The 14,851-nt window shown below is 44.4% G+C and overlaps 1 protein-coding gene across 1 annotated transcript in view; it reads left to right on the top strand.

The window, feature by feature from the left end:
- CSMD1 (CUB and Sushi multiple domains 1) overlaps positions 1-14,851 on the top strand; it is a gene marked incomplete at its 3' end in the record, with an annotated part of 609,346 nt that overhangs the window by 567,529 nt on the left and 26,966 nt on the right. The window contains exons 49-51 of the mRNA XM_079909493.1: positions 5,624-5,797; positions 7,194-7,367; positions 14,199-14,387. Of these exons, the coding sequence (XP_079765619.1) occupies positions 5,624-5,797; positions 7,194-7,367; positions 14,199-14,387 (537 nt within the window). The remainder of the gene's footprint in view (positions 1-5,623; positions 5,798-7,193; positions 7,368-14,198; positions 14,388-14,851) is intronic.

Raw genomic sequence — 14,851 nt, 5'->3', positions numbered from 1 at the left:
CGGCTTCTCTGTGCTTGAGACCGTGAGCTGGGCTCCCACACGGCTGGGCCGCCGTCTGCCTTCTCCAGTTCCCACGCGGGACGAGTTTGTGGGAAACCCTCGACCCAGGAGGAAACTGAGAATCCCCTTGCCCATCCCTCTTTCTCCCTGGGTCTGGCTCATGGCAGCCCCAAGGCAACTTCTCCCTGTGAGAGGCGACTGGCATTCATTCAACCTGGCCGCCACTCTGTGTTTTAGCGAAGTTTGGTAGATTTTCTTCCTCCTAACTCAGTTTTCGAGAAAGACTGTTAAAAGAGATTCTCTTTTCTATTTGGGACATCTAACTAAAGCATAATAACTAAAATATAGTAAATAAAAACAACACAGCTTTCGTTATATCTAAAGTCGCATAAATTTAAAGGCCAGTGATTTTCCCAGAGGAGTCATTTTGCAAATGAGGTGAAACCTGCAGACTCTTGTGACCCACTCACAGGTATGAAATCTCAATTTTTCTGAAATTCCATGGAATTCCAATTCCATCGTTCAGTTCGTCTTAACAGGCCAATTTGAATGATAGTTTTTAACGATATAGTGTGTGAAACAAAGAGAGTCACCTGACTAGAACTGGAAAATACCCATCCCAGCATGGAATTCTTGATTCTGCGACTGATTCTCTCAAGAACAATTTTAAGCAGTTGGAGAATTACCCGTTCCATATAATGCCTGTCTTCAGCAGGGAGAAAATGGAGAATTAAAATGTAAAGTTCTAGGAATGTGGAAGTAGTAGAATTGGTTATTCACACTTAACTAAAAGAAAATTCAGCAGTTCCTTTAGGATATATCTCTGTATCTATCAATCAATCTGTCCATTGAATTAAATATCATATGCAGTTACAGTTTTAGGGCATTCTACCTAATTCTTTAGCTCCTTGCTAGCCAGAGCGCTCAGGCTCTGATTAGTGGCAGATTATTAAATTCACGAGTAGGATTGATGTAAAAATAAAATAGGCCACATGCTTTCCACTTAGATTTTCTGTCCGCACTTTAATGGAGCCATTTGTCAGGAAATTCGGCTTCCTTGATTTCCTAGGTGTGATGACACTGGCTACAGAATTGCCTGTAAAAATCATTTAGTGATCTTTGTTTAAGCTGAAGCCAAATGCTAATGAAAAAGAAACAAGCAAACAAAAGCACAAACACAAAACCTAGGGGCCTGGCATCACAGTGTCAGATCTACTGGATAATCACATTATTTTATTTAGTTGATATTTTGTTTTGAAATGTGCAGGGCTGCCCTCATCCCAATTCCTTTTTTTTTTTCCAGTTAATAGAGTTCCTTATCCTTCTTTACTGCTTTTTATACTCAGTGGAATAGTAATAGTTTAATGCACCCAAAATTATGGAGATGTAGGACATGAAATATGTAAGGTCATAAACTGAAGAGGATAAAATGGGTGCCCTTCTGGGAAATGCATAGTTTGGTCCAATTGCTCCATAGTCTTCATTTTAACTGAGACTCTAAAAATAAATAAAAGTTCTCAATACAGGGACCATTCTCTCACCTTCACCTGGCTAACAAACGTGCACCCTTCAGGCCTTAAATGTTGCCTCTTTCAGGGTGTCTGCTGCCCAGCTGGGCTACATGTCCCTCTCTACTCCTCACCTCTTTTTAGTTTTAATGTACTTTTTATTTTTATTTATTTATTTTTAACAATGTTTATTTATTTATTTATCTTGGCTGAGTTGGGTCTTAGGGCCCTTCATTACAGTGGGCTTCTCTCTAGCTGTGGCGCGAGGGCTTAGTTGCCCTGGGGCACGTGGGATCTTAGTTCCCTAACCCGGGATTGAACTGGTGTCGCCTGTGTTGCAAGGCAGATTCTTAACCCCCTGGACCACCAGGGAAGTTCCCCTGATCCTCACCTCTTTAGGGGCAAACACCCTGGGGCACTTTCTGTGTCAGACCTCCCGTCTCTTTTATGATTGTATCTTATTCTTCCTTGAATCCCCAGCCCCAAGGACATTGCTGGCCCACAGCTAGTCAGCATTCAATTATTGCCAATAAAGGAAAGCCACCTAGGAGACAGTGGATTTGGAAATGCTTCGAAAATGTGAAGTTACTTTATCTCTATTCACTTCATCAAATGTTTAATGAGTGACTAATACATGTTAGACGGTCAGCAGATATCTGAACATAGTTACAAAGATAGAGAAATGCTTTCTACATAGTGTGTCTATAACAAAACTGGGGCTACATTAAAAAAATTCACAAAGGACATATCCCAGTATTATCACAGGATAACAGAACCTTAAATTTGAAATAGAGCTCAGAGTACATTGAATTCAAATTCCACCTCATACAGTTTTTCCCTTCTACAACATTTCGACATGGTACTGTTGAAATTTTGGTTAAATGCTGTAAGTGAAATATTCTGTATTTGTGAATAGCACATAATTGGTCTAAGGCTTTGAATGTTTTAAAGAGGAACTCACCTGAGGGCTGGAAAGTTATACGAGTGACAAACAGATTGTTCTCTACCAGCTTCAGATCCAGAAGTGACATCATCCACATGTACTTAAAATAGGAAGTGAAGTTTGAGGTGAGGCTGTCAATTCTTCCTTCAGGCACTGAGCTGAAAGGGAGTGTTTTTGAAAGACATCCCTGATTTTCTTTAGGTCTTTAAGGCCAGTTCCTCCCAGAACTGAAGCGTCCACGTGTCAGAGAAGAGTTGCTGTTGGAAGCCTTTGTTTCCACACAAGCCTGTCAGCCTTGCCTTCTGGTGTCTGGGGTGCACAGATATCTCCTTGCCGTGAGGAGTGCTTATTTGCCGGGCTTTCAACAGAGAGTGCGGCCTTGAAGCATGTGCTCCTACTGAAAACTTAGATGAAAACAATATGATTGAGGTTTAAAAGTGAGTCTAGCCAGTCGTGTTTGTCCAAGTCAAGAGTGAGGCTGTGCAGATCACGGAGAGGGAGGGGGACTTTCTGTCGCAATGTACCCTTTCCAGCATCTCGGTTACCCTGAGCCCGGGTCCCTCCTCTTGGAGTGCTGATCAGGTTCAGGATACCCCCCAAATGCTTGACATTCTCTAGAGTAACAGCCAGGAATCAGGTGGCCCACACTCTCTTTGAGGATTGGAGTGTGTTATTTTGGTGTGTGCTTCTAGAAATTACGTCATTTCCTTCTCGCCTCGGAAGTGGCTGCATCCGGGCAGTGGGCCCGCGCGTGGCGGCTCTGGCTCCTTTCTTGTCTCGGGGATGCGAGTGGGGCTCCACGTCTCTATCTGACGGAGATGGCCGTGCAAAGCCCAGCCTCCGGGAGGGAGCCCGCGTCCGAGTTCCAGGATAACAGCCTCAGAAGCTCTCCCTTCAACCCCCGGAGAATATTCAGCCTCCTCCCAGTTCCCTGCTTGAGTCACGCCTGGTGTGGGGGGAGGCGATCTGGCTTCTGGTCAGAAGCAGCTTTATCGGTCTGGATCCGGCTGAGTGGAAAAGCTGCGGAGGTGACAAGAGATCAAGCGAATCGAGCACAACTTGACCCGACCTCTTACAAATGTTGGGGCAGAGATTCTGCTCAAAGAGGGATACCTATCACCGATGCGGTTTTCTCCCTCTGTCCTCTGCAAGGTCATCTTGCTGATAACAGATCTAGTTCAAACCTAGGATAACACAATGCAGCTGCATTGCCTTAAACAGAAATAGAGGGTACTGTTGTGAATTCTTCCAGAATGGTGGCATTAACCCTGAGTGTCATATGACAGTACTTTGGCCATGCTCTCAGCTTTGGGGTTGCTGTGCTCTGAGTAAAGCACCAGCAGCTGGGTGCTCTATTCGGGGCGGTAGTGGCCAGGCGAAATCCACCCCAAAACGCTCTGCAGCCACTCCAGCCTAAGGAGCGAGTTTTAGTGGACAATTTAGGAACTCTCCTTGTCTATCCGAAACCCATGTGTCACTCACATCCTTTTCATGTCAGTTACTGCTAATGCTCCATAGTTTGTTAACAAGATACTCTTTCCATGTACGTGAGGAGGGGAGAGGTGGGCGGGAGGGGCAGAGAGGAGGACGGATGGAGGGGAGGGAAAGAAAGTGGAAGGAGAGCGAAAGAGAAGAAGGGAATCCCGCCTCTCCTAGTTTTCCCGGACCACACAGCACCTTCCTACTGTTACAGAGAAAGAATACTCATGGCGCTCCTTAAAGATAATGAGGCAGACTTTTTTTAGGACCCTAGCGATTGGTGTAGGGACCAGGGTGATGGGATTTCACAAAGATATGGCTCAACCCCAGATGCCGTGTGGGCCCGTGGGGGTCACAGCCAAGGGGCAGGGAGGGGGCACTGGTGGGACATTCCTGAGAGGGAACCTCAGGGCTTGGAGGGGTTCTGGCTGAACCCACCTACCAGTGGCGGGTGGGGATGAGAAACTGGATCAGATGTTGAGGCTGGAGGGTTCTTGTAGGGTGACTTAGCAGGGTGCTTGCTAAAGTTGGCTTTTACAAGGAGGTGCACAGGTGGGCCTGGGGGGAGTGTCAGGACCCGGATTAAAGCTTTTTCAGGCAAAGAAGCTTTGTCACTCCTCAGCCTTCGACTCACGAAGGACTGAAAATTCCTCTAGCTTCCTTCCCCACTTGGAAGCCCTCTGGTTCTGAAGCTTCTCTGACACCCTGTTTGCCAGCGACCTCCTTACATATCAGAGTCCTCACATCAGTACTGTTTTCCTCCCCTTAAGTATTGATGTTCACCCCAGTTTCGTCTTTGGGCCCTTTCTTTCCTTGCTGTACATACTTTTCACAGGCGAGCTCAGCCACCTGTTGGGTTCAGCCTCCATCTGTAATCTAGCTTTTCCTAAATCTCTGTCTGCAGGGTGTCCCTCCCCTGAGCTCTGGACTTCTGTGTTCAACTGAGGATGTGACAGTTTCCCCTAGACATCAGTTCAAACATAACTCAAATGGACATTTTCTGAAATTGAACTTATTTTCTGATATCAATCCTTCCTTTGGAATTTCACAGATAGTTCAGGAATCTAGTCTCTCACGGGAGATCCTTCCATCCTTTTCTTTGCTACCCATTTTCAATAGGGTTACAGAACTTATATTAATTCCAAGTGACTCTTCCTTTCTTTTGGCCTTTATTTGGAAATAGAATAAATAGATAAATAACATAAAATATCAATAAGTAAAAGAAATAAACGGAGAAACCATAACTGAGTAAATACCTTCTAACAATTTTATATTTGAACTATTATGTTACCCGCAATTGTTGAGAAAAATTCATGAGTTGAAGAAAACTCTATCAAATAAAAAATATATAAATGGAAAAAATTCCAATAATGTTTGCATTCAGTGCTGTCAGTCACTGGACAATAAAGAGAAACTAATTTTGAATGTAGTACTTTTATAAGTTTAGATTTTTTTTATTGGAGTATACTTGATTTACAATGGTGTGTTAATTTTTCCTGTACAGCATAGTGACCCGGTTTTACATATACATATATATCCTTTTGTATATTCTTCTCCATCCTGGTTTATCCCAGGATGTTGAATAGAGTTCCCCGTGCCATACCGTGGGACTCTGTTGTTTCTCCACGAATGTGGTACTTTTATAGAAGGCAAGCTCTCCAGCGTGTTTTTGTTGGTTTTGCTTGCTTTTCAGCTGGCCACTGCGGCTCCCCGGATCCCATCGTGAACGGCCACATCAGCGGCGACGGCTTCAGTTACAGGGACACCGTGGTTTATCAGTGCAACCCCGGTTTCCGGCTCGTGGGGACTTCCGTCCGGATATGCTTGCAAGACCACAAGTGGTCCGGACACACCCCAGTCTGTGTCCGTAAGTACAGCCTGTGAACTAAGTCAGCGGGTGCTTCCCTTCGTGGTGTTTTCTTTTGTCATTAGGTCATAACACAGACACGTTTAAGCTCAGAGAAAGGATGGAGAGCTGTCGGAAGAGAGAGAACGTGGGCGCCCCTCCCTTTCCGTCTTTGGTCCTTCTCCCGTTCCATGTCCTTCCGACGCCTCCTCCAGGCTCCCTCCACATTGAGTTTGCTCACCAGCTCATCTCAGATGGGTCCCAGGATGAGGGATGTCAGGCATTCATTCCCCCAACGTTGTCCCAGGACGACAAGGTGGAAACAGCATCCCACCAGAGGAGGATAGAGGTGCTGGGTCCGAGTCTGCAGGTTGGCTTTGCAGGGGCCCCACGGTGGCCACCCCTCAAGTGTCTGTGTTGTTTTGTGTTCTTGTCATTGCTTCATCAAGAACGCAGAGAGTTTGTACGCAGTCGTCCCTTTAATAAAGAGGTGAAATTGTATGTAACCATTGTCCTCAAACTTCATAACTTGAGAGACGAATGCTGACTCCTGTTTTTAGAAGAAATTGTACCCTTATGCAAATTTCCTTTTAAACCAATTTTTTTTCCTAATATGTTCTTTATTTTCCTAAACAAAGGGATTGTTGATGTAAGTTTAGGACAGTGACAGGTGTTCTCTGTGATAGTGCTGTGGTAACTGTACACAGTTCAAAGGTGAAAGCTTTACTTAGAAGAAAAAATTGTTGACAAGATAAATGAGAAGGAAAACACCAGTTTTACAACTGTAATGTGTTTCTTTTGAAAGGGCCAGTGAAGGATATGTTCTTGATTTATATTGCTGTTATTGTGGACATGACATAGTGAGGGTTGGCTATGTTCCAAAGGACCATACAATAGGGAATGTCAAAGAAAATATGATTTGAGCATGTACTCCTATTTTTGCTAATTTCATGATGTTTAAATTCATATTGGATTAATTTATACATACACAATTTAAATTATCATCCAAGTCCCTATAATGTTTCAAGATGAGAGTTCCACAAAGTTAGCTGGTGTGTTCTAAGGGGAAAAAATTCAGAACTCACAATTAATACAAAAATTTAGCATCTCTTGTTTTTCACTGCTTTATTTTAAAATTACCTGATATTCTATCATGATGTAAGAAATAATAATGATGATGATGAAGAAAGTACGTTTGCCAGGCGCTAGTTATTTTCCACGATTATAATAAAAACTTGTGGATTCAGCCCATGATTCTTTCTCTCAATATTCCCTTCCAAATATAAACACAATCTGCAACATATCTGATTAGCTGTCAACCCCTCAATTCGTACATTTAACATACCTGCACATGTATTAATAAGGAATGTCAAGTGAGAGTGATGACTTGTTAACGTGGACCTGTCTTCCTCCGTAGCCATCACCTGCGGCCACCCAGGGAACCCTGCGCACGGCTTCACTAATGGCAGCGAGTTCAACCTGAATGATGTCGTGAACTTCACCTGCAACACCGGCTACTTGTTGCAGGGCGCATCTCGAGCCCAGTGTAGGAGCAACGGCCAGTGGAGCAGCCCTCTGCCCACCTGCCGAGGTAGGAGAGCTTCCTCCGGGGTTAGTGAGGGCTGAATCATAACACCCGGGAGCCTGTCTGCATGCGTAGAGGGTGAAGCTTCCCCTCCAGAGTCAGGGCTTCTGCAAGCGCCTTTTGTTGTGGTGGGAAAACATTTCTGAGTATAACACGCAAATCGCTCCATGGCCTCTTTCTTGCTATTGGCCAGATATTCAGTCAAAAAACCCTGGGATTCGCTACTTCAAAGACTACTCGTCTTCCGTTTGTCTTTCTCTCCATTTATGTGCTTATTTATTTCTGCCACATATATTCCACATCTTTGGTCCCTAAGCTTCTAGCCTTATGGATATATTTGAGAAGTTCTTATTGCTTTTAAATCTCAAGTTTTAGAAATTCACTTCTTTAGAAATCGACACATAGATCTGGACTAACGCCTAAATTTCCGAGGGAATGCTGCTTTGTAGTTTTTGTATTTCTAGATGTTTGAGCTCATGCTATTTAAGGTTTTGCTTCAAATACTTTCCCTTAAAACATCTCCTTCAAATATTTTCCATTAAAACATCTTTCTTACTGAAGACGCATGCATGTCCTTCCATGTGAAGGTGAAGTTCTTTGTTGTTTTGGTTTGGATTTTTTGGTAATAATATGGTATTAAAGGCAGACACTTACAGAGGTCCCTTGCTCTTACAATCACCCACCTTCCCACTGGGCTCCAAGGGAGCTGTATTCAAATGCAACAATAGCAGAATAGGAATCCAGGCATGTTTTAAATAGCAGTTATGTGAAATTGGCTACAAACTGTCGAGCCTGGCACGTGTCTATATCAGAGTGCTTGGCTTAAGCTCAAAGACAAAGTAAAGCCTCCTAATTCCACTTCCCTCTAAAACTCCCTTTTCAATGTTGTAAAGACTTGCTGTGAAGAGCAGAGACCCCAGGTTCCCTGTTCTCACTGTCCCCAGAAAGCAGGCTTCGGGTGTGTCCTGTTTGGGGGGGGATGGAGTATCTCACAGAGACTCCCCTGGTTTCTTGTTCCAAAGCTCCAGCTGGTCTCCTGACAGCGTGGGGCTCTGGTCAGCTTGGCCATTGACAAGTTCATCTTGTAGGTTATAGGTTATATATTATAATTGTATTAGTCAGGGCCATGGAACGGGGTGACCGGGGTTAGGGGACATCTCGGAATGTGTGAGCCAGGGCAGGAAGCTGGCTTCTAAATGACCTCTAGCCCCTCTGCCTTCCACGTGGGGCCACCTTGGCAAACCCTAAATGCTGACCGAGTATCGTGGTGCACGTGGCTGTGATGAGCACGGGGACTCGCTCAGCCTCACCCTCACCTCCCACAGGGAAACGTGGGGCCCACGTGTCTGCCAGGAGCCCTGAGCACGTGGACAGCAGTGGAAAGGCTTAGCTGTAGGTGTCTGGCACCCGGTAAGGCAGCTGCAAAGATTTAGGAAAAGATTAAACACCTTTAATCAAACTGTTTTCTCTGTCCTCTACAACAAGGAAAAAAACAGCACAACTGAAAGAATGGTTACAAATGAAGGCCCTTCAATTTGGGTTCAGTTTATCTTCACACAGGGTTATGGCCTAACTGTGCCTTTGATGCCTGAGGTGTACGAGAACCATCTATATCCATTCCCCCCAAACCCTTCTACTCAACTTAATTTAATATTTATTAAGCACCTACTGTGTTCCGAATGCTGTGCTGCACACTGTCAGTATAGAGATGGGTGTAATACTTCATACCTTTAAGTAGATACCATTCCGGGGGCTAATTAGGGGGAGAAGGTCCCCACGGCTCCTGAGACTCTGTCCACTGCACACAGTACATTCTGGCGAAATGACAGATTGAGTAAGTTCAAAACAGCAGGCTTTTAATTATCAAAACTCTTTTTGTTTCTGTACTTCATTTTCCTCTAACTTATGCCAAAAAGAGAGAGAGAAGAAATTAAATGCCTATCATTTATTAATGGTTTTTGGTGTTTTACAATAGATACTAGGTCCTTTAGATATCTATGGCGCAGTTTAAAGAATGCTAGAATGTGTTTTAAAGTCTTCAGTATTGATTTTGACTTTTCTTACCTTCCTCCCTTTTCTTTAAAAATAGAAATGGTCTTATTTTTTTAGTAGACGTTATTTTTTAGAGCAGTTTAGGTTCATGGCAAAGTTGGGCTGAAGGTACAGAGATTTCCCATAAACCCCCTGCCCCCACCCATGCACAGCCCCACCTCACCCCCCAATGTCACCACCCCCACCAGATGGTGCATTTGTTATCATTGATGAACCTGAATGGACACGTCATCTCACCCAGAGTCCACAGGTGACATGAGGGTTCACTCTTGGTGTTAGACGGTCTGTATGTTTGGACAGGTGCACAATGAGTGACACGTATCCACCACCGCCACATATCTTGCAGAGTGTTTTCACGACCCTAAAGTTTCTCTGTGCCCCACTTATTCATCCCTCCTCCTGCCCCCAGCCCCTGGCAACCTCTGATCGTTTTCCTGTCTCCATAGTTCTGCCTGTTCCACAGTGTCATACAGTTGGAATCACACAGTATATAACCATTTCAGATTGGCTTTTTTCATTTAGTAAATGCATTTAAGTTTCCTCTATGCTTTTTAATGGTTTGATAGCTCATTTCTTTTCAGTGATGAATAATATTCCATCGTCCCGATGGACCCCAGTTTATCCATTCACATACTGAGGGACATCCGGGTCGCTTCCAAGTTTTGGCAACTATGAGTAAAGCTGCTGTTTTCATTCCTGTGCAGGTTTTTTTGTGGATATAAGTTGTTAACTCCTTTGGGTAAATATTAAGGAGCGTGATTGCTGGATTGTATGGTAAGAGTATGTTTATTTTTGTAAGAAACCCAAACTGTCCTCCAAAGTGGCTGCACCATTTTGCATTCCCACCAGCAATGAATAAGAGCTCCTGTTGCTCCACAACCTCGCCAGCGTTTGGTGTTGTCAGTGCTCTGGATTTTGCCCGTTCTAATAGGTGTGTAGTGGAATCTCATTATTGTTTTAATTTGCATTTCCCTGATGACATATGATGTGGAGCATCTTTTCATAGGCTTATTTGCCATCAGTAGGTCTTATTTGCTGAGGTGTCAGTTAAGGTCTTTGGCCCATTTTTAGTTGGGGTGTTTCTCTTCTTATTGTTGAGTTTTAAGAGTTTTTTTTTTTAATGTTTCAGATTACTGTCCTTTATCAGTTATGTCTTTTCTAATATTTTCTCTTAACCTGTGGCTTGTCTTCTCCTTCTCTTGACACTGCCTTTGGAAGAGCAGAACTTTAAAATTAGTACTTAATTTTAAAAGCTGACACTTCAAAAACGTCTGATGAAGGAGGAGATGACTGACAAACAGTCCTCCGAGTGCTGAGGGGATTGGAAATCACCCCCTCATCTCCCGGGTACCTCCCGCTCGTGTTTCTGTTATTTTCTATTGCTCTGTTTTGCTTCATTTATGAACTAAGAGATACAATCTAGTGCACAGAATTTACATGCATATTATTCGACCAGGAAAAGCATGAATTCAAAGAGGTCGGACTTATAAAGACAGTGAAGCATCAGAAAAAAATGGCATGAAACTCATAAAGTTAACAAAAATAGCTACTCTCTTCATAAAACTTCCAGGGATTCTTCAAGGTGTGTACTGCAGTATGGCCTGATTCTTACCTTATGTGGTTCCTTGAATAAACCCCCAGATGGTTCAGGGTGTTGTGTCTCACATCAGCATCCTGTCGTGCTTGATTTCTTCTCCCAAATACTTGATGTGATTCTCAGATGTCTAATCTGTGGAGGTCAATGAGTTGTGGAATCCTGAGTAATCCTACAGTATCTGATTAATGATGCAGAAGAGAAACCCCACGAGGACTTTGGAATGAATTCCCAGTAAATCTGTGCTAAAGTGAGGCTGACTTACACAGATTTCCACAAAGTCTCTCCACCCTGGACTCACCTTTTACCCTCAGACTCAGCCCTTCCCAGGGAAAAGCTCTGGCCATGCCAGCTGTGTTCGTGATAAATCAGAACCCTCCAATCCAGGAAGCGACTCACCCCCTGGTTCTATCTTTACACACAGGATCAGGAAAATAAATAAATAAAAGAAGGGATCCTTTTTGCTAGTAGTAATATCTTTCTGGAATAAATAAATTATATGGATATAAATTTCATAAAAAGGAATGAAAACAGATGTCTTCACATTTATTTTAAGAATCAGATTATGCCTACTGTTCCAGAGGCCCCCGTTTCTATAGAAGAGCTTTCTGAATCTTTGTCTCCTAAATTCAAATATGTGTCAACATGAGCTTAAAAAGTTCATTCAGTTCAAGGAGAAATAAATGAGTATACCAAGTCTGGCAGTTTTAGGATGAGTCACTTAATATTTTCTTTCCTTGTGTAATAATTTTTGTGTTACATGCAAATGTTTGGAGGTTTTATTTTCTCTTTCTTATCTACAGTTTTGTGGGATTGGCCATTTAAACTCAGAGAATTAAAATATATGTCCTTTGCTATTACAGACACGAGTATAAAGAAAATTAAGAAAATATGGGGTGAGTGGAGGTTCTGTTCTGGTTAGAGAGGAATAAAAAAGGAAACAAAAAAAACTCACTAAACTTGCATCACTGAATCCAGGGTCTTGTAGTGAATCCTCAAGTTCACTGGAGAATATCAGTTTTCTTCTATGAACAGTCAAAGAAATACTACCTTCCTCTTAGGTTCCCACGAGTTCTAAGTAAGCCAGTGCACGTGAAATGCTTAGCAAAGTGCCTGGCGCATAGGAGGCGCTCAGTCTCCCTGCCCCCACTCCCACCCACCTCTGAAATTTAACTAGAATCAACTATAATCAATCAGAACCTTCTTTATCAAACCCAAATGTCTCATTACACCTAAAACCAATTTCTTTATTCTTATCAGTTAGTGATAAAAGATGAAAGGTAACTTTCATATGTTTGAAAAATAGTCATCGTAAGTTGCTTTTGGTGACTGGTAATCCTACGTTTAAATTTTGATTCATCCAAGTAAACAAGTTGGAAATGTTTATTCTGTGTGATACACTGAATAGTCACCTCACCTTCGATTGTCCTCTCAACTTCATGAAACTCGTGAATTCTGAGCAGCTCTCCTCCCGACATGGTGGGGCTCAGAGAGCCCTGCTCTCCTGGGCCGGCCAAGGGGGGATGCAGGCAGACCTCACCGTTACCGGAGCGATAACTGCTTCTCTTTTCTTTCTCTTCTTGCCTCCAGCCCCACCCTTCTCTTGACCCCAAACACATAATGGCTCTTGCTTTGTGCACTTCGTCTTTCTCACCCACCGCACAATCAGGCTGCGTTCAGGAAAGCTGGGCCCGAATATAAAACTATGAATTAAAGGAAGGAGGAGCCCGGTGGGGCGTGCGGAGTCCCAGGGCGCATGAGGCATGGGCCGGGCGCCCTGGCGCAGGAAGGCTCGGCACCTCCACGTGGGTCGCCTAAGCGGTGTCCTTTCCTCTCACTGCAGAGAGTCTGCTGTGGTTTGGGGACCGTCCTCTAAGCACGATGTAAGCTCAAACTCGACACCATAGCGTCTTTGGCCTTCGGGCCAAGGCAACACCTTCCTGCTTTTGAAGGTCAGACACAAGGGAGCTGTTTCTGTCTCCTGGGCTTGACATGCAACTCTAAGTGCCCAATGGGCCGATGCAGGCATTTTTCAGGTCATAAAAATAATCGTGCAAGTCAGTGACACTTTTTCCAAATAGCTAATGCCTGCTATTGTGGTGGGTTTGGTGACAATTTTATTGCAGGTGCAATGCACTATGGAGCCTTCAAAATACTTGCCGGGGCTCCGTAAACATGTTTGCTTGACTCGAAAGAACCTGTCTTTCTTCTATCAACTCAGGATTGGTTTAAGAAGGATAGGATATTATTCTGAAGCGCTGAAAGGGACCCTTGTCCGCCTCTGATCCGCCCACCCCGTCGTCCTGGGGACAGAGAGAAATCAGCGTGCAGACGGGCAGGGTTTGCCTTTGGCCGCTGGGACACCGAGTGCAGTGGCTGCCTGGGAACTTGTCATGCTACCGGCTTCTGAGCCAGAAATATCTGGAGAGAGCACGGCTCCCCAGCAGCTGTCCCATTCAGCGGTGGGCGGGTCAGAGAGAGAGAATTGGGGCTCTTTCTTTCCTCTGCACCTGCGAAAGCACGTGGCTGGTTCCCTCCCAGATGCCAGCCGGCACTCAGGCTCAGAGAGTGTCATTCAGATGAACCAGGCCCATCCCACTGTCGCTGCCGGAGCTGTTTCTACAGGGGAAGAAGCTTAAATCAGAGGCTGCCTTAATTTACACTTCTGTTAAGTGTTGATAGAGGAGTTGTCATTTTTCTCTGCTTTAGACACATAACAGAAATGACTTAGGCACGTATTGAAGCATTAGCGCATGTCATGGCGGGGTGGGAATTAATTCCTGTGTCCCAGGCTGTCCTGAAGTACCACAGTCGCATACAAATATGTAGACTAACTTCAGCCGTTTCTATTTAACATTTTCATAACATAAAAACCTAACCAGGGAAACGAATTTTAGACCTTACATTGAAGAAGCCTATTATTAGGAAACAGTTAAAGACCGTCAGCCTCGTGTTGTTAAAGGTGCTATCGTAGCCGATATATTGCTTGACACGGTTTGAAGCATAATGGCCCAAAGCAGGAAGTGGGATTCGTCAAGGGCACAGGATTTCACAAACTTTGGCTGTCATGTTGTCGTCCTACCAACTTTCTAAAACCACGAGGAGGAGTTTGCCTTCTCTGCCCGTCTGTCTGTTTTGTTTATGAACGTATAGCTGCATTTGAATAATGTGCACCGCGCTTTCCTTTGCAGTGGTGAACTGCTCGGATCCAGGCTTTGTGGAAAATGCCGTTCGTCACGAGCAACAGAATTTCCCCGAGAGTTTTGAATATGGAATGAGTGTCGTCTATCACTGCAAGAAGGGATTTTACTTGCTGGGATCTTCTGCCTTAACCTGTATGGCAAATGGCTTATGGGATCGCTCTTTGCCCAAGTGTTTGGGTAAGTGAGGGTCCTTTTGGCCACAGAGCCCTGTAAGAACACCACCAACAGAACACGGTTTTTTTCAAGTATTCAAAACGGTACTGAGTTTTAATTCTCTCTACCCACCCCCATCACAAATCATATTTGTTATTATGACAACTTTATAGGTTGGCCAGAAATCACCAAATGCAGCTCACACTAGTTTCGCGGGAAGAAAGGGGCGGGGGTGCTGGCCTGCTCGCAAAGCTGGCCCCAGAGGGAGACGGACCCGGCTCGCGGGCTCCGCCTGGACCGGGCTGTTTCTGTGTCTGCTGTTGCTGCGTGTCTCCCGCTTCGGGCCAGCAGGGAGGCTAATCCACCAGTTCAAACGGGCACCAGTGGCCTCCAGACGGCGCCTCTTTCAACACCCCGAGTCTCTCAACACCATGCATCTGTCTGGACCCAGGTTCAGAAATATTGGCAAGAGGCTATAAACGGAGTCT

The sequence above is a fragment of the Stenella coeruleoalba genome (genome assembly GCF_951394435.1).
Source record: "Stenella coeruleoalba genome assembly, chromosome: 21".
NCBI lineage: Eukaryota > Metazoa > Chordata > Mammalia > Artiodactyla > Delphinidae > Stenella > Stenella coeruleoalba.
This window is presented reverse-complemented; position numbering and strand designations above follow the sequence as displayed.